The 26,208-nt window shown below is 44.8% G+C and overlaps 1 protein-coding gene across 1 annotated transcript; it reads right to left on the bottom strand.

Annotated features, from left to right (window-relative positions):
• Window positions 1–1,256: 1,256 nt before the first annotated feature.
• LOC148454067 (thioredoxin-like) lies at window positions 1,257–25,599 on the bottom strand. The gene is made up of 5 exons (XM_088461277.1): window positions 25,421–25,599; window positions 19,067–19,171; window positions 7,752–7,811; window positions 7,454–7,519; window positions 1,257–1,876 (listed from the first exon to the last, which is right to left on the bottom strand). The coding sequence occupies exons 1-5, from the start codon at window positions 25,442–25,444 to the stop codon at window positions 1,814–1,816; spliced, it is 318 nt and encodes a 105-aa protein (XP_088317403.1). The 5' UTR covers window positions 25,445–25,599; the 3' UTR covers window positions 1,257–1,813.
• Between the last annotated feature and the right edge of the window lie 609 nt (window positions 25,600–26,208).

Genomic DNA, 26,208 nt, shown 5'->3' with positions numbered 1-26,208 from the left:
ATACCGTTCTTTATATTATATCTGTTTAATACAAATACGAGGGGATGTAGTTAATATGCCTACCGCCCGGCACATTTCCCGCCGACCCCTGCTGTGGAATGCTGGCCTCTGAATTGACCGAAGGCTAAAGAAGCCTCCTATCGCTTCAGAGGCAAGGGTTCCCAGGAATGCAGTGCGTGGGTAACGTCATAAAGTCACCCGCGACGAGAGCCTGCCCCGCACACCTGCTGGATCTAGTTAGATCCAGTCAGAGCGAGGGAGTGGGAGCGCAATCGGCAAGTTAGTTAAGGTAAGTTCGGGGCTGGGACCAGGACTAGTCTGGGGGCACTGCCTAAGGGCCACTATTTAAGCCTGGGGGCACTGCATAAGGGACACTATTTAAGCCTGAGGCCACTGCATAAGGGTAGGCTGTTTCTGCCGGGCGATGCGCCCGCAGAAAACAGCCTGGGGAGAACACAGTCATGGAATACAGACAGCAGCCCGACGGATCAAAATCCCGACTGCAGCAGGGAAGCACCCTAACCCTCTCCTCTCCCTACCATAACCACCCCGTTAGTGCCTAACCCTCCCCAGGGGGTCCCTAAACCCAAACCTCTTCCCCCAGGCCTAACCTCTAAGACACCCAGCTTACCTTCGTTCAATATGCCAGGTGCCAGGATTTTGTAGTGGGGCTAATGATAGGCATCAGGATTTCAATGCCTATCTTTAGTCCCATGTCGGGATATCGTCGGGCAAGATAGCGCCCACCGGTATCCTGACTGCATCCCGTATTCATTGTTCACTGACACATTTTAAAAGATCCACAGATGGAGCTAATTATTTCACTTGTGATTCTGTGAGGAGACCTGGAAAACATGCACTGTTTGTGGTCCTAAGAACCACGTTTGAGAACCTGTGGACTAATGTATTCACCGCAGCCACCGTGGGTCACAGAGTAACCATCAACCTACAGTATGCCTTTCTATAACATCATAATGCCATCCCATTCTAGAGTAACCTCTGCTGGAATTCAGTGCAAGAGAGAAACCTGGTAGCAACATATGTAGTGCATGCCAGTACAAGAATTAAGATATGTACTAAAGGATGCTGTGTAAGCAGGCCTGTAATCTGTTCACTAGTCTACCTCCACCACACCAAAAAGTATAACTCACTTTCCCCATGTGTAATCACAAAATAGCTTGCCAAAAAGGTTTTCTGATGGATTAGCTGTTCAGTGTTACTGATGTTGTTTTATTTTTTAATGAAAGCATCGCACAACTGATCATGTTCTTTAATAGAGATCAAGAGAACATTACATTGAAAAAAATATGTTGGAAGATGTATTGGAATTTTTTTGCAGTAAATGGTCTTCTAACAGATCAGAATACAATGCTTAACAAGCTCACATATAAAAGCTGTGAAATGTTTCATTGAAGTAGTCTTCATTCTTGTGACAGTCTATTAAATAGCAAAGAATTATACCCTATGTGTAATAGGAGTACAACATACTGTAAACCAGTCTTGGGGAACCAGTTAGTCTTCATGTTAAATTTCAGTTTGTGACATTTTCTACTACCATGCTGGGAGCTTTGCTTCAAAGATCAGAAAAATGTTGCAAAAAGAAAATGCCCATCAATGTCAATAAAAAAAATTCCAATCTAGCTTCTTTGGTTTGCAGGCTTAGAAAACCATACCAAATGGGCCCTGTATAATTTGGTTGTTCAGCCTGACTCCAGAACAGATCTAGACAGGTATGGCTGATCGAACCTCAAGCTTAAACAGCATCTGGGTGTGGGCAGCTTGCTGTAGATCACTTCATGGGCATGATGGCATCTCACATGTGTTTGGCGACTAGAGCTTGTAGCTGTGCTTCATCAGCCCCACATAGTTCATCAATCTGTAGAGAAAACAAACCATGTAACTACATGAATGTCATGGGAGCAGTATTGTATCTAAAAAGTTTTATGCACTTGGCTATCAGAGATGTCAATCATGATGCGGCTTGGGGAATATGCGAGTGAGATCGCAGGACCCGTTCTGCACATGCGCAGACCCCAAAATATCAGATATACGCATCGGCTTAGCAAACATCTCTGAATCAGGCCCAAAGATTGGAGAGAAAACTGTTTAGCAAAGTAAAGGACTTAAAATACAAGTTATCTGCAGGCTTCTATAAGAACAGGCTCAGTGCCTAACTGCACATATATCTTGATAAAAACCAACACACACAGATGTTTGCCACTGTGGTAGAAATGGATGCCTTCCATACCAAATATACCATATGTAAAACCACATATTTTCAGTCAACAGTCACAAAAGAGAAACATGCCATTACTAGTGTTCTTGACTGTAATTCTACATATACATTTGTCTAAGTAAGTATCAATGTGAGACACTATGTAGGTTGTACAGCAAGAACAATTAATGTACTTTTCCTTAAACATCAGAGGAACATCTTAAAATGTGTGAAACATCATAACCCTCTCCAGACACATAATATGTGCCATAAAAGAAATATGATCAGTATTAATAGAATAAAAACAACGTCAGGAGGGGAGAATTGGTAGAGAACTGTGTTTAGAAGAGAGGTTGTCGGCATATTCCATCTGAGAGCCATAGCCTAAACCAAGGCCTGAATGACACAGTAGAACAATGATGGCAACTCAGATATAACTAGCGATATGTATATATAGTACTTTATATATATGTTATTAATCTGGTTATCTCGTCTCGAGTAGGGACACAGACATTGGACTTTTTACAGCCTTACTTCTCAGTATATAAGGGCAGAGTGAAGGAGCTGCATGACTAGTGATTGTCATTATTACCTGTTATGTTAAAGACTAGGAAATATTGTATGGTCATTTGGAGAACATATGTAATGATGTTGGAAGGTTTATTTAAAGAAAAAGGGAAGGATTCTCTCCCAGTCATGCAACTCCCTCCAAAACCACCACCTTTGCAAGTCATAAAGACTAATGGTGGGTACACACTGGGCGATTAAAGTGGACGACTGAACGATAACGATATTGTTATCGTTCAGTCGTCCACTTTATCGTCCATTTTTATCACAAAAACGATGAACGATAACGACGACGCGCGTTCCGGCGGGTCGTTCGTCATCGTTCATCGGGTTAACATGCAGGCCAACCTGACGATGTCGTCAGGTTGCTGCATGTTGGGAAATGGGGGGAGAGAGCCCGGCGCTGAACGATATCGTTAATGATATCGTTCAGCGGGTGTGCTCAATGTCATGAACGACATTGAGCACACCCTGCCGGGGACACACTAGACGATATCGCTCAGAGAGCATATCGTCTAGTGTGTACGCACCATAAAACCCAGTGAAAGCCCAGTGGTGTCATTTTAATCCCTCCTTTGACTAATGAGTACTCATAGTTCCCCAGTAGGGGCGTCACCGGACATTAGGGAGCCATATCCACAGGGGGTGGAGTATATAACACTAGCTCTGATAATGGTCACCATACAGCCCAGATATTTGAACTGACCAATAACAATAGTGAAGGCTGGCAGTGACTCTCACAAGGGGGTGACTCTGGATTGGCCATGAGTGAGAGGATAAAAGGCAGGACACAGAATGACTCAGTATTGAACTTTTCTTGGAAGAACTGGCGCTGCAGCTTCTGTCAGGTTCAGCAAGAAGACGCAGATTGACCTTGCTGTGTGAAATAATGAAAAGTGTGTAGAGACAAGGCTCTGAAGAACTAGTGGCAATAGCGTAGGGCCTGAATTTCCGCTACACCCCATGTGCCTTATGGATTCAGTGTACCCCATGGATGGGGGCTGAATGGTCCCTACTATGATGGGTTTAGGGTTTTCCAAGCACCCGGCATCAGCAAGTCACAGAACACAGAAGCAGAACTTTGAACAGCGGGACATTGCTCAGGGAGTTATGCCGACAGCTGTTTCACCAAAGGCTTTTCCATGAGACATCGGGTTGATGCCTTGTTCTAATAATATATGTGAATTGAGTGTGATCCCCGCTAAATAAACTAGGACTTCCAAGAATGTACATTATATACTATCGCTAAAATCAGGAGTATCGGCTGCCTGTAATATCAACAGTAACCGACCGGTGCGGAGAGAGTGCACCGCTGTGTCGGAGAAGCACACCGACTAACAGAGGAGCGCCGTTACATGTAGGACTGGCTGTAACAGGTGTGGATAACAACACACCACACGGCAAGCAGAGTGTGGGTGGCAAGGGAGAGTGCACCGCACGGTCAGTGTAGCGGGAAGCACTAACTGACATAGGAGCACCGATGCCTATAAGACTGGCTGCAACAGTGCGGTGTGAACAACAATACACCGAATGGTAGAAAGTAAAAGGAGGTGTAGAAACTATTAATAAAAATTATGAGTCTACGTGTGGAATAAAAGTAATGGTTTCTTAAGCATATAGATATACAAAGTCAGGGCAACTAGGGTTCCACCAGTGCCTTGAACTGATTTATCAGGGATTTATTTGAGACCACAGGATAGATGAAAATGAAGAGAACACCTCTGGATACATGCAATATGAGATAAGAATAAAAACATTAGAGAGACATTGGGCCGAATTCAATTAGAAGCGAAAAGTCTGGTTTGGCGAAAATATTTGCGCTTTTCACCTGTTTTCCGCTTTTCGCCCCAATTCAATTACAGGATGTTTTCGCCTGCGCGAAAACTCCATGAGCAAATAAAGTTTTACACCCAGGGGCAGGCGAAATTAGGTGCAAAATCTCTATTTTGGGGTACAAATGTGGGGACTTGATTCAGAACCCTTTGGACACCCTCCCCCCAATGACTAATAAGGTAAAAAAAACAGCTTAAAAACACCCCAAAAACGCTTTTGGGGCGAAAATTTTAAAACTGTTGGAAAATGGGTAAAAAGTATTGGGCCTGGTATTTCAGGGGGGGGGGGGGGGGGCTATAAGGTTGAGACAGGTGTTTGTAGGATTGCAGAGACTGCCGCAGGCGTATTTTTTAGATTTTTTTTAGGTCTTCACTTTAGAAACACCAAAATATGCTAGTACCCATTTACAGGTACCCCAATTTATCTATGGTACATATTTTTCTCAACAATCAATGCTTTATATCATTTTTCCACACTTATGCAAATATGCATATAACAGCCCTATCACTCAATATAAGATCCCGAAATACTTTTATTAGGGCTATTAATACTCTTCTATATTAATTCCCAGGGTCAGTTAGGCTATTTATGGGGTACAGACTGGTTTCCCCAAAATATACTGTAATTTTCACTAGTTTCGTTATTCACTACATTCGCTTATCTGAGTTTTCGAAATGAATAGGGGGCGAAAAGCGGGGACGCGCATGGCGACAACGCCTCAAAACAGGCGAATGAAGCAAAATCATTGTGCTTTACAACAAACTGAACTTTCGCACCGAATTCAATTCGGTCCATTGTATGAAAGAGATATCCCACAAACTAGGGAAGAAGGATGACATCTAGTGGTAATAAGGGGATGGAAAATGTGACATGTATCTGTAACATTGTATAAACACTATCACAGATAGGATACTAAATAACTGGATCATCCTTCCCATAAGTTAAAGAAACAAAATATACTAAGAGGGGTATTCAATATGAAAGGTTAACTTCCCTGGCGAAGTTAACGTTTCATATCGGAGTTTTTTTCTGCGTAAAGGTATGGTGCGCGCTCCCGCTTTTCCCCGTATTCAATATAAAATTTACGAAAACGGGAAACTCCGAAGTTGGATTTGCGTAAAGTTACGAATTTTTCCTTAAAATAGTTGTAAGACCCCCCTAAAGTTGTAAAAACATGGGGGATCACTATGGGTACCCCCGTTTTAGCCTTTAATTGAAAGTCGGGGATTTAAATAGCCGCAGCAGGTGTTTTTTTCCCAACATTGAAGAAGTGATGCAGAAGAACACTTAGGTTATTTTTTTCATTTTTTTTAAGTGGTCCCATCAAATTTGGGGTACATGAAAATGGGTACTAGCATATTTTGGTGTCCCTAAAGTAATTTTTTAAAAATTCTGCATTTGTGCACCTGCCGCTATAATTCTATTCTAGAAAACACCTGCCGCATACATACAGAATAGCCCTGAACCTATTTCCCTATTGTTAAACAATTTTTTCCCAATTTTTTTTTTTGCACCCCAATTTTTTTAATTAATTTTTTGGGGTGTCCCATTTTTTTTTTTTTACTTTTTTTGACACAGTTCTTTTTTAAATGTCAATCTCAGGGGTGCAGGCTATTTTTTTTAAGCCTGCACCCCTAAACCCCAATTCTGCACTTTTTTGCGACACCTATTCAATGGTGAAACGTTATCACCGTTTTTTATCAAAGACTTGTCAAAACTGCGATAAGTCTTTGAAATTGAATAGGGTGTAAAAGTAAAACAAGTGATATTAATGCAAAAAACACCCATATTGAATACCCCTCTAAGACACACATTGGTATTATTAGAGCCAAGAGCACTAACTATATAGTGGGGGAAAATACACCCTGAGGAGATTCATATAGCGGAAAAAGGCCAGAGCATAAAATGAATACAATAAGGAGGAAGAACAATTAAGGACAGTAGCCACAATATTGTAACGTTTCATTTTATCAATTTTTAAAACACATCTATTCTAACTTTATTCACATTCTAAAATTTAAGATAGTTCACCCTATTTTGATATCAAAGATATCTTTTAACGTATACCAATAAAATTATATTCTAGTAAGTAAATTTTTGATCCTAGTGCACCTGCATCTGAGATATCAGATGGAATTGGATAGGAAAATATAAGAGGACAGGATCAGGAGAACAATAATATTGGTACAGCAAGACTGGTGCGGGATTGTGTCTTTTTGATGTATTAAACTTTTCCAGTGTATTTGGCTGCTATATATAGATTTTTATACGGTCTCTAACATAATCAAAGACACTAACGTAGCGTTCCCGCTAGGCTGTTTCAGCAGGCTGCTGTGCCCTGCCAGAGTTCAAAACGCTAAAATGCTCCCTGCCCTTACGGAGATGCCCCGCGGATCATGGTCTGACACCGCCAGTCCCACAGCGCCCCATCTCTCCCTGTCCCCGCCCATCCGTATTGTTTCTATTAACAGGGAGCTGCTATCTTTAGACTATATATGAACACACAGTATAAACATATCCCAGCTATTACTAACTGGATCATTATTAACCTTCCTTATGTCTTTTTTTATGCATGACTACTAATCCCTAATTCACATCACCTGAAAACCGAAAGAAGTGTTACTAGTAATACGCATATTGTGGACGTTGCTTCAGGGCATTATTCTTAATTCATTAAACAAAATGATTCTATGATTTCTTCTTTTATCTCCAATCCTTTATTTGTTCTATGCTTTCATTTCAGAGAACACATACATAGCATAAATGTCAATACAAACTGGAAATATTAAGCTGTAACCACAAAGTGTTTCCTACACCAGGAAGCACAAGTAGGCATACCTTCTGTCCGTTTTTGTAAAAGTGAAATGTTGGCATCGCTTTGATGCCACAGGCTTCCGACACATCCTGCAAAGAGGAAAAAGTCAGGATAAATAATGAGTGTGAAACATAGAATAAAAAAAATACAATACAATACATATACACACACATATATACACATATAATATACATACAATATACATATAATATACATATAATATACACACACATATATATATATATATATATATATATATATATATATATATATATATATACATACATACATACACACTGAAAATCATGCATTCATAATCACCTGCGCATCCTCCACGTCTACCTTGTATAACAGTATGCCTGGAAATTTCTTGGTCAGCCCCTGGGAGGACACATACAGTAGTATGTTAGCACTGGATATTTAGAGGTTAGATTCCATTACATCCCATTCCTGCTTGTAAGTGGAAGGAAACTATCCCAGTAACGGTTTGTATTCATGTTTATTATTTCCCTTTGGCAAGGCATCAGCATCTGTATTCTACAATCCTGCATTACATCACATTACTCTTTAATCATCAGCAAACTAATTTGCATTGGTCAAAATAATGCCAGCATGATGCATCTTCACAGTCCAGTATTACAGTATTAGAATGAAGCCAGTGCCTGGTCATATTTAGCCAAGTGTTAGGGGCATGCTTTTGTTGTAAATGAAACTAAATTGTAACAGAAATGTAGTGATGTATGTTGGCAAGTAACATAGTATCCTACCAGTGACCAGTATACAGCCAAGATGTGCTTTGGGAGACTCCATTGTATTATCCTACTAATGTAAGTCTCAAAGTTTACTAGCAATAGGTATAACATGGGCCAATAAATGGGAATTTCAATTAGCCACAATAACCCATTTTCGCAAGTAAATGTGACTTTTTACAGGCAAAACAAATTTTGCCCTATTCTATTAGCTCGCAAGTTATCGTGTGTTCATTCTTCAGAGGGTTTAATGCAACTTTTTTTCACAACCCCCTGAGCAAAGTTGGGGAAAATTCCTATCTTAAAAAGGTACAAAATGTGAAAACTTGGGGCCTGATTCAGCAAGGAGCGTAGTTGCTAATACGCACGCAACCGGCCAATTGTTCCGTACTGCGCATGCATCGCAGTGCGCGGACTACTAATTGCAGAGGCTACGCAGACCCAGAGCAGAGTGATTGACAGGAAGTGCAGTTTGTGGGTGGTGATGGGGGATGGTCGGCCGAACGCAGGCGTGCCAGTGCATTGCAGAGATGTTGCAGGGGCGTACATAAATTATCCACTGCATGGTCATAAGCAGCCACAGCACTGATAGCATGCATGGCTGTTACTCATTTCTGAGTAAGGTCAGGGCTTGTGCAAGTGTGCTTATGGGTTCAATGTTACCGATTGTTTCGCTATGTTGCCATAGTATATGGATGAGTGTAAGGGGAAGTGGGCGTCCTTATGTCTGCCTGCGATCGCAATGTTAATGCCGCTGGTCACTGCATTAACATGTGCATATGTATGGTGATGTTAATACACAAATGTATATAAATGTATTTTAACAAGATGATGTAAACTTGTCTAAATAGGGCAACAGTAAGACCTAACTAAGGGGCATCGGAGTTAGTGAAATATGTGGATGGTACACCACTTGATTCGGAATGTGAACTGAAATATGCTATAGCCCAGTGATACAATAGATTAGAGGTATATCAGCGACAGATGACATGAGCCATTTATTTTCTATACTTAACACGCCGACCCCTAACAGCTATTAGTAAAGCAACGGAGTATCCAACAGTTATATGTGAGAGTCTCAGATCAACAAGAAATAGATACTAAACTGGATACTCCCAACTACGTATCAGGTTACACAAAGTAGATACAAGCATCCCTTTTGGTAATATATGAACACTCACCATAGGGCTAAGCTCATTGCCATAGAGATAGGGATCACACTGTACAGATAATTATTGAAGAATATAAATGTTTACGAAGAAGAATTCTATCTGAAGTGGGTACAGGTTGAGTCTCTCATATCCAAAATGCTTGGGACCAGGGGTATTTTGGATATCGGAATATTCCGTATTTTGGAATAATTGCATACTGTAATGAGATCTCTCAGGAATAGGCCCAAAATCTAAACACAGAATGCATTTATGATTCATATACACCTTATACACACAGCCTGAAGGTAATTTTATACAATATTTTCAATAATTTTGTGGATCAAACAAAGATTGAGTAGATACATGAAATTAATTTATATGTCATATACACCTTATACACACAGCCTATAGGTCATTTTATACTTTGTTTAATAATTTTGTGCCTTAAACAAATTTTGTGTACATTGATCCATCAAAGATCAAAGGTTTCACTATCTCGGTCATGCTAAAAATATTCCGTATTTCGGAATATTTGGATATGGGAGACTCAACCTGTACCATCAACAAATAGTGATAGGACCAACGGCAGTAGGAAATTTTGAACACTTTATTTAACTGCACACTTTTCTATCATAACCTATTTTTATTAATATTTTGCCTTCTTTTTTGGACACAATATTTTAATATATTAATAAAGATTAAATTTTTTTATTATTTTTCCAGAGAACAATTGAAACAATAAAATTTGACTCAATAAGTGCATCTGAATTTATCTGATCTTCCTCTCTTGTTGCAAAATATATATAATATTGAGATCAGGGAGCACCATCAGTAATTGAATATTGGCATTAATAAATATCAATAAAATTGTAATTATTACCAATGGAGCTCTGAGATCAACACAAATAGACCTATCATCTATACTCTGGATGCAAGATACAAATTCACATAATTACCGGAGCGGGATCATAATCTGTGTGATATGTAAATAGCACCGCTGATATTAACAATAGCGGTGCGTGCCTATAAGCAGAATTGCGATCCGTAGTGAATCAGGCCCTGGGTTCAGAACCACTGGGACACTCTCCCTAATGATTACTTAGGCATTTAGAAGTTTGCAATTAGCTTAATTTGGGCAATAACAACATGCCATTTTTGGGGTGAAATTCTGCAAAATGCAGAATAATATGAGATATGGTAAGAACTTACCCTTGTTATCTCTATTTCTACGAAGTCCATAGGGTTCCACAGGATACCTTGGGGTATAGGCGATGGCGGCAGACATCCAGGCACCACACAGTTAAAAACTTCTCCATCCTCCCAGGATGCACTGGGGTCCCTCTCCTATACCCCGCCCCCGAGCCTCAGGCACTCAGTTTCGTCACAAGCCATAGGCCGAAGGAGGATAAAGAGAGAGAGAAGAAAGTCTGGAACACACAAGAATCACATTCTCACCAGAGGGAGACGGAAAAACAGGTGACCAGAATCACAGCCCATCTGCAGTACAGGTGCGACAGGGCGGGAGTCCTGTGGAACCCTATGGACTTCGTAGAAATAGAGATAACAAGGGTAAGTTCTTACCATCTCTCATATTTTCTACTTCAGGGTCCATAGGGTATCCACAGGATACCTTGGGGATGTCCCAAAGCAGTATCCTTCAAGGGTGGGGATGCTCCTGTGCTGAGAGGAGAATCCGTCGCCCGAAGGAAGCATCCTGAGAGGCGTAGGTATCAAAAGTATAATACTGTACGAAAGTATGGACAGATGACCACGTGGCCGCCTTGCAAAGCTGAACAGCTGAGGACCCACATCGAGCTGCGCACGAAGACCTAGTGGAATGAGCCTTAACAGAAGATGGAACAGGAAGGCCCTCGTGAGCAAAAGCTTCAGAGATAGCCAGTCGAATCCATCCTGCCAATGTTTCTTTAGTGGCAGGCCAACCTCTTTTGTGTAAGCCATAAAGGACAAACAAAGAGTGACTTCCAATAGACAGAAGTGCGGTCCACATAGATTTTCAAGGCCCGCACCACATCCAAGGTGGCCTCACCAACCGAAAGGTCCGGTGAAGTAAACGATGGTACAATAATTTCCTCGTTGATATGGAAACTAGATACCACCTTTGGAAGAAACCCAGGACGAGTGCGCAGCACAGCCCTGTTTCTATGAAAATTAGAAATGGAGGTCTACATGAGAGAGCTCCCAATTCCGAAACCCTTCTGGCCGAAGCAATAGCCAGAAGGAATACAGTCTCAATGGTTAGCCATTTCAAATCCACTGAGCCCAATGGTTCAAATGGCGGTCCTTGAAGAGTCTTCAAGACCACAGCCAGATCCCATGGTGCCACAGGTGGAACAAAGGGAGGCTGAATAAGAAGCACCCTTTGCATAAAGGTGCGGACATCAGGAAGCATAGCAATCCTACGATGAAACCACACTGAAAGTGCAGACACCTGTACCTTCAGGGAAGCTAGGCGAAGACCCTGGTCTAAACCCGCCTGTAGGAAGGCCAGAACCCTGGACAATCTGAACACCTGAGGAGCATAACCTCTAGTACGACACCACTGGAAGAAAGCACGCCACACTCTATGGTAGATATTGGCAGATGAAGGTTTCCGAGCTCTCAGCATGGTGTTGACCACCGAACTGGAGAAACCTCTGGACCTCAAGAGGGCAGTCTCAATAGCCACGCCATCAAAGACAGCCGACTCAGGTCCGGATACAGGCAAGGACCCTGAGATAGCAGGTCCTGACGTTGAGGCATCAACAGCGGAGTGTCCACTGAGAGACTCTGAAGAACCATGTACCAGTGCCGCCTGGGCCACGCTGGAGCAATCAGCAGTAGCGTGCCGCCTTCTTGCTTGAATTTGCATATCACTCAAGGAAGAAGGGAGAACGGAAGGAAGAGGTACGCATACTGGAAGGTCCACTTGACCGCCAGAGTGTCCACTAGACAAGCCTTTGCGTCTCTTGTTCTTGACCCGAAAATTGGCAGTTTGTTGTTGTGTCGTGAGGCCATGAGATCTATCTCTGGAAGGCCCCACTTGTTCACCAGTAGCTGACACACCTTCTGGTGAAGAGACCACTCTCCTGGATGCACGTCTTGACGGCTGAGAAAGTCTGCTTCCCAGTTGAGAACTCCTGGTATGAACACTGCTGATATTGCTGTGAGATGCTTTTCCGCCCATACTAGAATGCGGGACACCTCTATCAGAACCGCCTGACTGCGAGTCACTCCTTGACGGTTTATGTATGCCAATGTGGTGGTGTTGTCCGACTGTACCTGCACAGGTTTACCCTGCAGGACCTGTCTTGCTTGCTGGAGAGCCTTGAATACTGCCCGCAGTTCCAATATGTTTATTGGAAGAGCAGCTTCTACCGATGTCCACCTTCCCTGAAAGAAATGTGGACCCATCACCGCTCCCCAGCCTCGGAGACTGGCATCCGTCGTCAGAAAGGCCCAGTCTGCATTCCAAAAGGGGCGCCCCTTGTTCAGGTGAGGCGTCTGTAGCCACCAGGCCAGAGATAATCGCACCTCCGGGGAAAGCACCATAGTCTGTTTCTTTATCCTTTGGGGCGACCCATTCCATCCGGAGAGGATCAGCTTCTGCAGAGGTCTTGAGTGAAACTGGGCAAACTCCACCATGTCGAACATAGATACCATGGATCCCAGTAACCTCATTGCCGAGTGAATAGACACCCGGTGACTCTGCAGGCAAAGGGGGACCTTTGCCTGTAACGCAGAGATCTTTTCTCCCGTCACCAAGATCCTCTGATGTTGGTAATCCAACAGAGCATCCTCTGTGATGGTACCAGGGAGGACCAATTTATCAGCCAGCTGAGATTTGCAATACAGAGACTCTTAGTTGCAGATGGCGCTGAAGTTTGTATGAGGACTGTGCCAGTAACAGGAGATCGTCCAGATAAGGTAACAGGCGGACTCCCTGCAACCGCAGGTGGGCTGCCATGACGGCCATAACTTTGGTGAACACCCGAGGTGCTGTAGCCAGACCGAAGGGCAGAGCCTGAAACTGGAAGTGGTCCTTGACCACTGCAAATCTGAGGAAGCACTGGTGTGCTGGGACAAGAGGGATATGCAGGTAAGCATCCTGAATATCCAGCGACACCATGAAATCCTCAGGTTCCATTGCTAAAATAATGGAACGCAGGGTCTCCATCCTGAACAGAGGAACCCTCAGAAATTTGTTGAGGGATTTGAGGTTGAGTATTGGCCGGTAGGACCCATTGGGTTTCTGCACCAGAAAAAGATTGGAGTAATACCCCAATCCCTTCTGAGACAAAGGAACTGGCACTATAACTCCATTCTGGAGCATCGAGTGCATTACCTTCTTGAGTTCCCGGGCCTTGTCCTGATTGGACGGAAGGCCCATGGTGAAAAACCGTCTGGGAGGCCTCCTGCGGAAGGAGAGGGCGTACCCCTGAGAGACCACTTCTCTGACCCATGTGTCTGAAGTGGTCAGACACCAGCTTTGGGCGAATTTCAGAAGTCGGCCTCCCACTTTGAGGTCCCCCAAAGAGAGGCCCGTCCCGTCAGGCCAAAGGTTTGTCATCGGACTTGGGAGTGGGATGTCTGGTACTCCAGGCCTGCTTCCTGGGCTTTGCAGGTTTCTTGGCGGCAGTCCTCCTAGGAAAGGACTGTACCCTGGGTCTGTTCTGCATTCTGTAGGGCCGAAAGGACGAAGAACCCGTTCCTGATGGGACAGTACTGGAAGACAAACACGCAGACTTAGATGCTGCCGAAGTATCCACAATTTTGTCTAGATCAGGGCCAAACAGCACTTCTCCATTGAAGGGTAACCCCTCCAAACCCTTTTTGGAATCAGCATCCGCCTTCCAAGAACGCAGCCACAGGATACGATGAGCCGCCACTGCTGCAGAGGAGATCTTGGACGCCATGAGGCCCATATCTAAAGCTGCCTCATTAATGAAGGTAGCTGAGTCCCCTAAATTACCCACCAACTCCACCTGTTCAGGTGACGAGTCTGGGTCCAGGGATGCCTCCAAGGTATCAGCCCTGTGTTCCATAGCTCTTGCCACCCATCACACGCCCCCTGCAAGGGAATAAATCATTTTCAAACATATTTCTACCCTGCGATCCGTTGGATTCTTTAAGGAGGACATAGAGGGCATAGGCAACGTAGCACTCTTTACTAGACGTGTGAATCCACTTGTGGCGGGTTATCCCATTTTGCAAAATAATTATCTGCAAAAGGGTATGCCACTGCAAACAGTCTAGGGGGCTGGTAACGCTTACCCAGCGTTTTCCCTGCCTCCTCTAAATGATCCACTAGCTGATCACATAGGGGAAACACCGTAGCATCACTGACTGTTTGCTAATGCGCACCGCATGTATGAGCCATCATCTGTCGTCACAGCATCCTGATCTTGATGAGGTTGCAGCTGACGCCTCTGCGTCCGCACAGACGACTCGCACTGTAACACCTCTGATAGCTGTTGTACTGAGGTAGACAGTGAATTAGCCCACGCAGGTTCATGGATGACCTGAGGGGGCGACAACGGGAAACTCTGAGGTACTATTAACTGTATAGGAAACCCCTGCATAGGGGACGACACCATAGACTGCTGTGAGACCCCCATCTGGGGACACGCAGGGGTGGTCGTTAACTGGCCCACCAGTATAGTAAGTGCCGTAGCAAAACAAGCCCATGGTAGCTTCTGCACAGGTGTAGTGACAGAAGTCGGCCGTGCCAACCGCAGGCACGCCTTACATAATCCTCCCTCTGCCAATGGTACCTTGCATACAGTACACTTAGGCAGAATGGAGAAATCGTGCTCACTGTCAGACATACTGAGTGTGTGATCTGAAGCTGTATGTGACCACCGCACTTCACAACAAGTTGTATAGTGAGGTATAAATCCCCCTTGCAACACCGCACCGCAAGGGCTTGAGCAGAGAAGAAGAAAGGGATAGGGAAAATAGCTGACAGTATGTGAAAGTAACAGACAACAGCGCTAGCCCAAAGTCACATACAATGCAGAATATTGAAAACCCTGCAGTATCTGCGCTTCATCAACTAACCAGACCTCAGCCTGGTAGGAAACAGCGCTGCATACACTGACCTTGCACCGGAGGAGAGGTATGCAGACCACGATGCCCGCGTTAACAGCTTCCAGCAGCGTTTGCCACATGTATTAAAATGGCCACCGAGGAGCAGAGGGAGGGCTGGTCCGGGGGCGAAGCATATGCAGATGCCTAACCACCTTGTGGAGAGGCCGTGTGCAGCGGGGGAGGAGCCGGCTGCTTAGCAGGGAAAGCGCGCTCCCCTGGCATGCATTTAACCAACCCCTGGGACGCTGGACATTTACTGTTTCTGTCCAGTCCTCAGTCCCAGGGGGTAGTGGAAAGCGCAGGGATCAGTAGCCTGGTTCCACACTGCAGCCAGTCCCCAGGGAGCCCCCTGCCTGGGGACTAAGGACTGTGCTTTTCGGCTGGGACCCACCGCGGGACCTTGCCGCTTACCTGAACCCCCGTAAATCCGGCCACAGTCCAGGCAACCGGGGCCACCGCTAGCTGTGACCCCAGTCACTCACCAGCATCCCCGGATCAGTACCGGCGTTCTGGTACCAGCGGGGTGTAGGCGCGACGACATGGACGTCAGTACAGACTGTCCATGTTGTCTGCTCGTTAGATGTGCAGCCACAGCTGCACTGAAGCACTTCAGGGGCCGTGCAGACGTCCACTCTGTATGGAGCATCAGACTTCGGCCAGGCACCGACGAAAATTGAGTGCCTGAGGCTCGGGGCAGGGTATAGGAGAGGGACCCCAGTGCATCCTGGGAGGATGGAGAAGTTTTTAACTCTGTGGTACCTGGATGTCTGCCGCCATCGCCTATACCCCAAGGTATCCTGTGGATACCCTATGGACCCTGAAGTAGAAAATGGGTTACCAGATGTGGGACAGGTAAAGGGGACTGCTGTATGAATGGGACAGGTGTATTTAAGCTTGCAGGTGGGAGTTACAGGTGTTTGACACATTTTTAAAAGTGGCTTAAGATTACACAATTACTTACATGCATTATTATGCACCCCAAATTATCTAGAGCATTTACTTTGCAGAAAAACACTTGCTTTCTATTATTTTTTCACTGTTTTTGAAAAATGCATATAACTGCCAAGTGACACATTTTAAGAACCTCAAATACTTTGCTTTTGGCCTGTAACAGACTTCTATTGGGTTATCTATTAGTTTGCATTTTGTCGGGGTACAGGCCGATTTTCCCATTTTCACCCACAATTAACAATGGTACTAGCAGCAAAAATTAACGGGGGTCAATGCTGGAATAAGACTTTTCGAATTGGACGATAATCGGGAGCAAGCATACCAGCGTTAAGTGAAATTAACGAGCGATATGTGCGTTAATTTAACACACGTAAACTTTTTTTTATCTCGGTTAATTGAATTTCTCCCTAAATCCCATCTGCTCAGTTAACACCAAGATGGCACAGACTTCAGTAATTATTAATGTAGAAAAGTTCAGTCAGGGGATCAATAGACTACCATGATATTATAACAATTATGCTTAGTATGATCAGTAAGCAAGAACTGACCAAGCATGTGGCACGGTGCTTTTCCATTCTTTAAACAGAGCGTCTGACTGAATCGGACTCAGGGCCTGATTCAGAGGCGGACGCTCTGAAAAAGCGCTCGCTCTTAATCAGGGCTTTTTTTTTTTTTTTTTTTGGTGCGGTCTCCGGGCCGCTCGCATAGCTGTGGGTGACCACCCACAGCTATTGCAAGCGGCCAGGTGACTGTCGCGATGGGCTCGTAATAGAGCCAGCTCACCACTGACATCACTCGTGATGTCAGTGGGGCCGCCCCCAAACGGCAGGCGATCAAAATAGACAGCTGCCCCCTTCTGGTGCAAGACCCGGATCCACGGAGCACCCGTCACTAGCCGGGTCTTGCGCATGCGCAAGTCAGAGCCGGCTCCAGCATGCACAGTGGCCAAACATCGACCCGCTCACGAGCGGGTCTGAATCAGGCCCTCAGTCACGTCTTTTGCCGAAGTCGTGTCTGACTGTATGCTAATGCCACTACAAAGCCCTTCCCTGGTGATCAGCTGTGCCTCCGAATGTGCAAGGACTGAGATGCCTACTGTTAGCGTCTGCAGACACTGAAACACCACTTGGTGTCTTTAGACGCACAGTCGGTCCTTACACCTGGCCCATTGTAGGTGCAGTTTTTCCATCTAAGTATGTCCTCCTATGCGAGCAGTTGAGTGTCTATAAACGCTGCACTTTCAGTAACACTTCCTTGACACTCCCATAAGACAAAATCTCTGTGCATCTATTTAGCCACCCTCATTACCTCCCAGTCACTGTCCAGGAACACCCCCTATATTTCTGCTATCACTGCGCCTCGGTACGTAGAAAATCGTGACACATGCACAAATGGAAAACATTACTCCACTTCGTCCGACATAGCCACTGCATCCGATCATTTAATCAATCTATGGGCCTGATTGTATTGATTTAAAAAATATGTCAGATTCGCCAGTCTGTGTCTGCATCTTGCCATACAACAGACGAAAAAGTCTCTATGATCGACAGACGAAACGCGTTGACGTCAGCTGTACTAATCCTCCTCCTGTGGCCGATACTTATCCACCTGTCTGCCCAGAGAAATTTGGTAGCCAGCTGATCAGCGAGAGCAGCTCCCATACATGGAGCTTCGAGTCTTCCAATATCTCACGGCAGCTTAGCTCACCTTCCTCTTCGCTTACACCGGTTATAGAAGGAACGGGAGAGCTGCACTGGCCGCTGATCACACTGCTGGGATCAGAGTGATCAGCAGACGCAGGAACAGCCGCAGTTCAGTCCGAGGATCCCGCTACCATCTCTCCCAAGGGTGGCTAACAATACCAATTATCTGTGCTGGGACGCCAGCACAGACAAGGAAGGATCTGTCTATTTACAGATATTAATCTAAAAGAGGCTACATTTTGATTATTTATCATACGGACATATGAAGTGTACCAAATTTAAGCTTATTGGACATACAGACTATAAAACTTTTAATTAGCTAGTCCAATTACTAACAGCAATATTGTCTTCAATTTGAATTGACTTTCATTGAGCCGCTTCAGAATTAGCTACATTGTATACTTATGTTCTGCATGTTACCAATATGTATCATTGTGTTTATTAATGCTGTCTGATTGACTTTTTTCATGTCAATTTCTTCGGGTCTACTTTTATCAAGAATTTTATGAGTAAAATTATTTCTGTAATTGATGCAGCTGTGTATTGATACCTCTATATTCATAAACAAATGATATTACCCAGTAAGGCAAGGGTGGAAATCTCGATCGTCACTAAGGTAAGTGTCGCTAACCTAATTCCCCCCCCCCCCCCTAACCCTCCCTTAGGGGTGCCTAACCCCCCCCCCCTCCCAAGTGCCTAACCCTAATCCCCCCTTCCCCTAGCCTAAACCTAACCCTCCCGTGGGGGTGCCCCAAACCTAACCACTCCCCTTCGTTCGGTATGCCGGTCGTCGGTCTTCCAGCATCTGGTTACTGACAGGCGTCGAGTTTGACGCCTGTCATTAGTACCATGACGGGATTAGAAAGTCTGGAAGCTGGTCGGCATTTAGACCGTCGGCTTCCAAACTACATCCCCTTTTGTAGTTAGGCTTTTTTTCTAGTTCATATTAGCAAACATTTTATTTTATATAATGTACCATTCATTTTTCCACTTACTTCAAAGATAGGTCCTATTCTTTTGCACGGTCCACACCATGCGGCAGTGAAATCAATCACCAGAAGTTTGTCACCTGCAGTTTCCACCAATGCTGTAAATTCAGCCTGTTCAAGAAAAAAACAGTATAAAACCATTAGTAAAGAATTAGAGGTTAATAGTTACAGTTTAGAAGACAGCACAAAGGTTATTGACACAGCCCAGGTAGGGAGTGGATTTTAAATATATAGTGGAATTTCTAGAAAAGAAGCTTTAAAGAAAGAGGAACCCATTTGTTACATAAAGATCCATGTGATAATTCCTTAGCAGGTGTGGACATGAACTGTCTGTTTAGCACTACTGGCTGAGCAACCAGTTATCTTCTGACATCACATAGGGCCTGGCAGCTCAACCAAAAATACAAACAGGGCTATTGTCAGGATCTTTAAAAAAAAAAAAAAAAGTAAGAGGGCCTGATAAGGAGTTGCATGTACGCCTGTTTGCAGAGTTTGCTTATATTTGCACTGTGCATTCTTTGAAACCAAGTAAGGTGACACAGAGACCTTCATATTTCTACTTGCAACTGAAGTGGCATAAAGGGGTGTTCTCACGTTGGCAGCGCATGTTGACAGAACTGGGGATACAAAGTTGGACGTAAGCTTAAATATGTGTTTCCAGGTGATTCATGTGCAAAAAGTTTAGGATTTCCAAGTATACCCTGATGATGATAACAACAAATATCAAACTAAGCATACAGATTAGTGGTGTACTCGCCCCTTGACTCTTTATACAGGCATATATACGCATTTATTTCTGTGTTACAATGTGGGAGCAATTATACATGTTTTGCGTTCAACTCAGCAGTGGGCCCTAAATGACTAGACAGATCAATATCAACCAAACTTTAGGATCAGACTGAAAGGGAGGGGAAAAAAGAATTAATAAAAAAAAAAATAGGAAGCACTGCCATTGAATATTAGTAATCTGGTTCCACCCGTCATCTCCATTATTTTAACCAACCGTAAGCTTTAAATTGTCAGAACTCTGCAGTTACTATCACACTATTATACTTGTCAAAATGTATTTGTATTATTGCAGCCCCGTATTTTTTGGACACCCATGACTGCCGAATGATGTTAAGGGTACTTGTGTCATTTACCGGACTCGTTGCAGAGAGAACCCAAGTGTCCTACACTCATTATTATTATCAATCATGGTAGTGTCTAAATCCCCTTCACGGAGGACCCTGACATCATCAGCCAGTGTCCAGCGTCATTCCCTACCATTCAAGTAGGCATAGAGAGGGAATATAACCTTGTGGCAAGTGCAGCGAGCCCGCCAGTGGACAACTTTCTTCTTTAGGTGGGGAGAACTTTCGGTACTTGTGTACTTAAAGTACACAAGTACCATTAAAACATTCATTGGGTTCTCTCTGCAATGAGTCCGTGTTAAGTACCATGTTAAGTAATGTCTCCAGTCAGGGCTGCCATTAGAGGGGGGACTGCCGGGACTGGAGTCCCAGGCCCGCGTACTTTGTAGAAAGGGGGCCTCCCGACTCCATTCCCCCTTTCCCCACACAACTCCGTCATTTCTGGCACTGTTTTTTCTAGGGAGAGCAGCAGCACTGCTGCCGTTTCCATCACATTAGGTTGAGCCGGCGGTGGGCACTAGGACCCGCAGTGGCTCTAACAGCCCTGGTCTGTTTAGCAGCGCACAGGCGCGTCAATTCCCCGGATGGCAGTGGCTTGCGAAACTGGCAAGTTCAAATGCACTGCCAGCGGGCAGTGCTGTGCCTTGAAAGAGGAGGGAGGGCCAGGCTGGACGCCCACAAGGAGGGGGCCAGGCTGGACGCCCACAAGGAGGGGGCCAGGCTGGACGCCCACAAGGAGGGGGCCAGGCTGGACGCCCACAAGGAGGGGGCCAGGCTGGATGCCCACAAGGAGGGGGCCAGGCTGGATGCCCACAAAGAGGGGGCCAGGCTGAACGCCGAGAAATGGGGTCTGGTGGGACGCACATATGGTAGGGGCTGGCTTGATATTTTTTGGACAAATTTTTTTTGTAGGAATAAGGAAGTGGGGGAAGGGGCTGCCAATTTTGTCAGTCTCGGGCCCCACAATTTCTGGACACCCACTGGACTCAATGGGCCCGATTCAAAATTAGAAGCAAATCAAAAAAGCAGCAATTCACCCCTAAAACAAACAATGTTTGTAGTGCCCAGAGATACCCTTATAAAGGGAGGAGATTCAAATTTGGGCTATAAATTATATCACACTTGGACCGCCTATACCTTTTTAATGAAAAACAGAGAAGAGCGCAGGTCTCTATGGGAACCACAGCCACCTGTAACAGCAGCAGCCAGGGAGATGCTGGCATTGCCCGCAGCAGCCAGAGAGAGGTACCACCGGCAACGAGGAGACGCTTCACAGCGGCTGGTACTGACCAGCACCTGCCCACAACAGAGCCATTGCTGCTCTGGGGAACCAGCGCGCTAGACCCGGTAATAAAGATCCAAATTCTGGCGTGCTGTGCCAAAGGGGAAGTGAACTTCCCCTCTAATCGACATTCGCTGATCTAACGGTGCATACACACGGTCAGATCTGTCAGATGAACGATTTGACCAACGATTTGACCGATTTCAAACAGTATTAAAATAAATGGAATAGTCCAAATCTGACTGTAAACACATCAGATGTCAGATATTGTTATATGACAAACGGGAACGTGCATCGTTCATCTTTGAAGTCACACATGTCAGATTTTCTTTCAGATATGAACGATTTAATGATTTTTACAATCGTTATCGTTCAGATCTGACAGAAAAACTGACCGTGTGTATGCACCATAAGTTTCCACTGTGAACAAAATGTGTTATGTTAGATATTTCAGGGACTTCCCTTATAGTTCAAGTCATCTGTGACTGCCACTGCATCAAAGCAATCTCACACAGAAGCATTGGCTTCTGCTATAATCTGGTTTTAGCAATTCTCACAGCATTCAGTAGCAGAAGAATTCTAAATAAACAGTTGCTAATGCCTCAGGGTGTCGTGGAATTGTGGACAGGGCTCATTAAAAAGAAACAGTTACATAAAGAAAAAAATATATATAATAGGGATATATATATATATATATATATATATATATATCCCTATCTATCACACATACTTGTGTGGAGTTCATTAATCCTTTTGCTGCCATGTACAATGTACATAAAAAGCAAAATACTTTCAAAGGAGGCGCTGACAGGGTGAGTTTAAATCCCTAAAAATGCTGGCAGGTTATGGTTTGTGTAAGGGTGTGTGCAACATTTAGACTGTAAGCTCCTCTCTGGCAAAGACTAATGTGAATGAGTTATGTTTCAGTTTATAAAGATTAATAATTAGGTTTCTTCTTTTCATGGTCTTGAAGAAGATCTTTCAATGGGGATCACCAGCTTTGGAAAGCATGGGCATATTAGTTGTGTAGCACTCACAACTAGTTAATGCTTAATGCTGTCCCTTTAAAGTTCTGCTGCCAAAATCAAGACGGCATCATCAGTCACTGGCTAGAATATAGCTAGCAGACATCCGAAACACATAGGCCTCATGTAGAGTTGGCCAGAAACACAGTTTTTGTTTTCTCAATTGTGTATATGCACACAAAACTCAAGGTGTGTACACAAGGTACGATATCTATGAACGATAATGATATTGTACAACGATATATCATTCATTTTTATGCAGGAAACGACCAACGATGCACGTTCTCGCATGAACGATAACGATATCTATGATCGTCCGTACATGCAGGCCAACTTGCACGATATTATCAACTTTGCCTGTACAGAGATGTGGCAGAATTACTTCACTGAAATATCTCTTTGAAAGATATCTTTCAAGTCGCTGGGGGTAAAGATCGTACCGTGTGTATGCAGCTTTATGCCGCGTATCCACTTGCCGATTAAAATGAGTGATTGAACGATAACGACATCGTTATTGTTCAATCGCTCATTAATCGTGCATGAATCGTCCATTAAAATGTCGTAAACAACCAGCGATGTGCGCTCCCTCTGGTCGTTTTCGACATCGTTAATCGCCCGAACAGGACGGTCAACCTGACGGTATCGTCATGTTGACCATGTTCAGGGATGAGGGAGGGTGCCTGCAGTGAACGACATATCATTAAGTGTGGGCACTGCACAGTACAATGAGCGACTGCACGATAACAATATTGTTATCGTCCAGTCCTTTGTTGGCTAGTGGATATGCAGCATTACACATCCTTTCCCTTGCTGAACTACATGATTTTATATTTACATCCCAGTGGACCAATGGGAACAAAACTGAGGTTGGAAGGGGTATGTAAACATGGCCAGCATACACTAAGGATCTCCCATGCTAACCACAAGAAAGACAAATATGCACCTGTTTGAAGGTCGATAACTTGCAGGTGCTCATCCCCTGGTGCAAAATGCAAACTGATACGGAGGATGATCAATGGCTGTTTCCGATGGCCTGAATACATCAGAGTCCCTACCATTTATGCTAATACTATGCCAATGTGGCTACTGCAGTCTACTGTAGTTGGATTATTATAGTTTTATTTGCAATCAGTCCACAGTAATAAAGCCAATAATTCCATGTCATCTTCTAAAGGGGAAGGCCAGTTCTGTGTATTGATGAAGTCAATTAGTACTTGAATTTTGCCTGTGTATTATTTTCATTTGTTTTTCCGCTGTAAACATGACTAGGTCACTGCACATTTCTGCACCCGCAGGACACTGCGACCCGCGGGTGAAGACGGCACCCGCAGGCTGTGAGGGCAGGGCACTTTTTGCCCTCCTTCTAGAGGGCAGGGTGCTTTTTGCCCTCCAGAAGGAGGGCAGGGCACCGCATTAAAACAGCCTAGCAGGAACACTAGTATATACTTGATTAGAGCTCAGATATTTAGGCAAATCCACAAATAAAGTACAAGTTTGCCATTCACATAAATAGTAGATGTTGCAAAGTTGTAGGTACATTTCTTGAGCTGAATCTTGTGACAGCAACCAAGGTATAAATCATGGAAAAGCTTTTGTCACAGTACTACCAATAGGTTGTTACGTAAGTTGCTTTGACATTTTGGATTGACACAGGTCTGATGGGCCTAATTTTTTATGGGCTATAGATTGTAGGCTTGCAAGCAGGGCCCTCCTACCTCTTGGCTGGGGTCAGTATGAAATACCGCCAGACGCATGGAAGACCAGCAGTGAAGATCCCGACAGGTAAGTATATAAACTATTACTAACCCCACCCCCCCCACCCACTAGGGGTGCTTAACCCTAACCTCCCCCCCCCCCAAGTGCCTAACCCCCCCTAAACCTAACCCCCTTCCCCGCAACATAAACCTAAGTCTCCCAGAGGGGTGGGGGGCACCTAACCCTAACCTCCCCCCAGGTGTCCCTAAACTCCCCTTATACTAGCCTAACCTTAACCCTCCCGGGGGGGGGGGGCTAAGCCTGAGTCCCCCCCTGGGAGCCCCTAACCCTCCCCGCCCGGCTTACCTTCGATCGGTATGCCAGGCATCGGGTTCCCGGTGTAGGTAAAACAGCAGGCGTCGAGATGTCGACGCCTGCCATTAGACCCCTGCCGGGATTAGACAGTCGGGAAGCTGGCGAGAGCCATTTTCCAGACTGCATCCCCTCTTGGTTATACCCAGTCTTTCTTTATGACGGTTTGTTTCCAATTGTAAAGTACTGCAACACTGCTGACAATCTATACAATAATCGACGACACTCTCTACAATGTTTCCCACTGCAGCGACAGGACGGCCCAGCTTGAGAGGACGGATGACCACTCTGCTCCAGGAACACAGTAAAGCTGGGTAAACACTGACAGATACTCATATATTGAATGGGCGATATATCTTGAGTACATCGGCGGGTGTGTACACCAAATATGTCTGTATACAACATCGTCCAGACATATCTGATCGACCTGCTGGTGTGATATAGCTACTAGATCAGTGCTTCCCAAACTGTGTGCCTAGGCACCCTGGGGTGCCTCGGGACACTTACAGGGTGCCTCAGGTTGGTGGCCTAGCATAAAATAAAATTATTTATGGTCAATGTAATTTAAATATGTGGACAAACAAAAGCGCAAACCTGTCCACCACCACATTACTGAACCTAAAGAGGACAGGTCAGCACAATTTACTTCACTACAATTTTTTCTGAATTTCTCAAGCTGTAACCATTGAGTGTAACTATATATACGACCCGTGTGTTTCACAGGGGCTGCTTTACATACAGTATAACTATACGACCCGTGTGTGTCACTGGAGCTGCTTTCCTACACCTCTTCCCCCGCACTGCAGCACACAATCATGTGTAGGGGGCGATCACACATAGATCAGACACTTACCACAGACTGAATATAGTTCGCCATGATAGCGCCGTACCTCCGCTCGCTCTGTGCAGCTGCTCTCCCTGTGTACAGTGCAGGTGTGTGTGTGTGTGTACCGTACAATCAAAGCCCGAGCAGCCGCCGCTGATCTCTGCATGTAAGCAGCAGCAGCTTGTGGGCGATAACTGTCAGACATCCATAGCTCCGCCCCCTCCTGTAAGCTGGATCCAATAGAGGTGTGGAGCGTTTTAGGTGGGCGTTTCCGTGGCTGCAGGGACACGCTCCCAGCCCAGACATCAGTACAGCGCTCAGGCTCAGCGCAGACACCCTGTGTGCGAGTAGACTACGTAGCAGGAGAAACAAACAACATACATAACATAATACATACACAGTGACATATTGTATCTCACTCACACGTCAACACTGCAGCTGCAGCAGTGATCAAAATGTAGCTGCTAGATCCTAGTTTGTAGAAAGGACCTCTCACGCCACTTCCAGGCAGAGGTGTAGTTAGGAGCCATGGTGCCCGGAGCAAGGGTATGTTTCGTCGCCCCCCTCACCTGTACTGAATTGGGGGCGTGGCCAACATGTGGGCACACGTGAGCATAAGAAAGGGAAAAAAAATGCTAAATTTACAACAGAGCCTGTTCTGTTGTATTATTTATAAATATAATATATAAAGGGCCTGATTCATTATGGATCGTAAGTGCGATCGCAGCTGCAATTACGCACGCAGTCTCACTGCGAAAATATGCTAATGTCTGCAATCGCTATGCCGTCGTAGCACAACATAAGGACGCCCACTT

Source organism: Taudactylus pleione, unplaced genomic scaffold (genome assembly GCF_031769625.1).
Source record: "Taudactylus pleione unplaced genomic scaffold, aTauple2 ptg001032l, whole genome shotgun sequence".
NCBI lineage: Eukaryota > Metazoa > Chordata > Amphibia > Anura > Myobatrachidae > Taudactylus > Taudactylus pleione.
Note: the sequence above shows the minus strand (reverse complement) of the source record. Positions and strands in the feature narration are given on the sequence as shown.

Excerpts from the sequence above, each read along its gene's own strand:
- LOC148454067 (XM_088461277.1), bottom strand. The coding sequence starts at position 25,444 with ATGGCGAACTATATTCAGTCTGTG. Across the intron at positions 7,812-19,066 it reads GAATAGGACCTATCTTTGAA|GGGCTGACCAAGAAATTTCC; the intron begins GTAAGTGGAAAA and ends GTGTCCTCCCAG. Across the intron at positions 1,877-7,453 it reads TTTACAAAAACGGACAGAAG|ATTGATGAACTATGTGGGGC; the intron begins GTATGCCTACTT and ends TTTTCTCTACAG.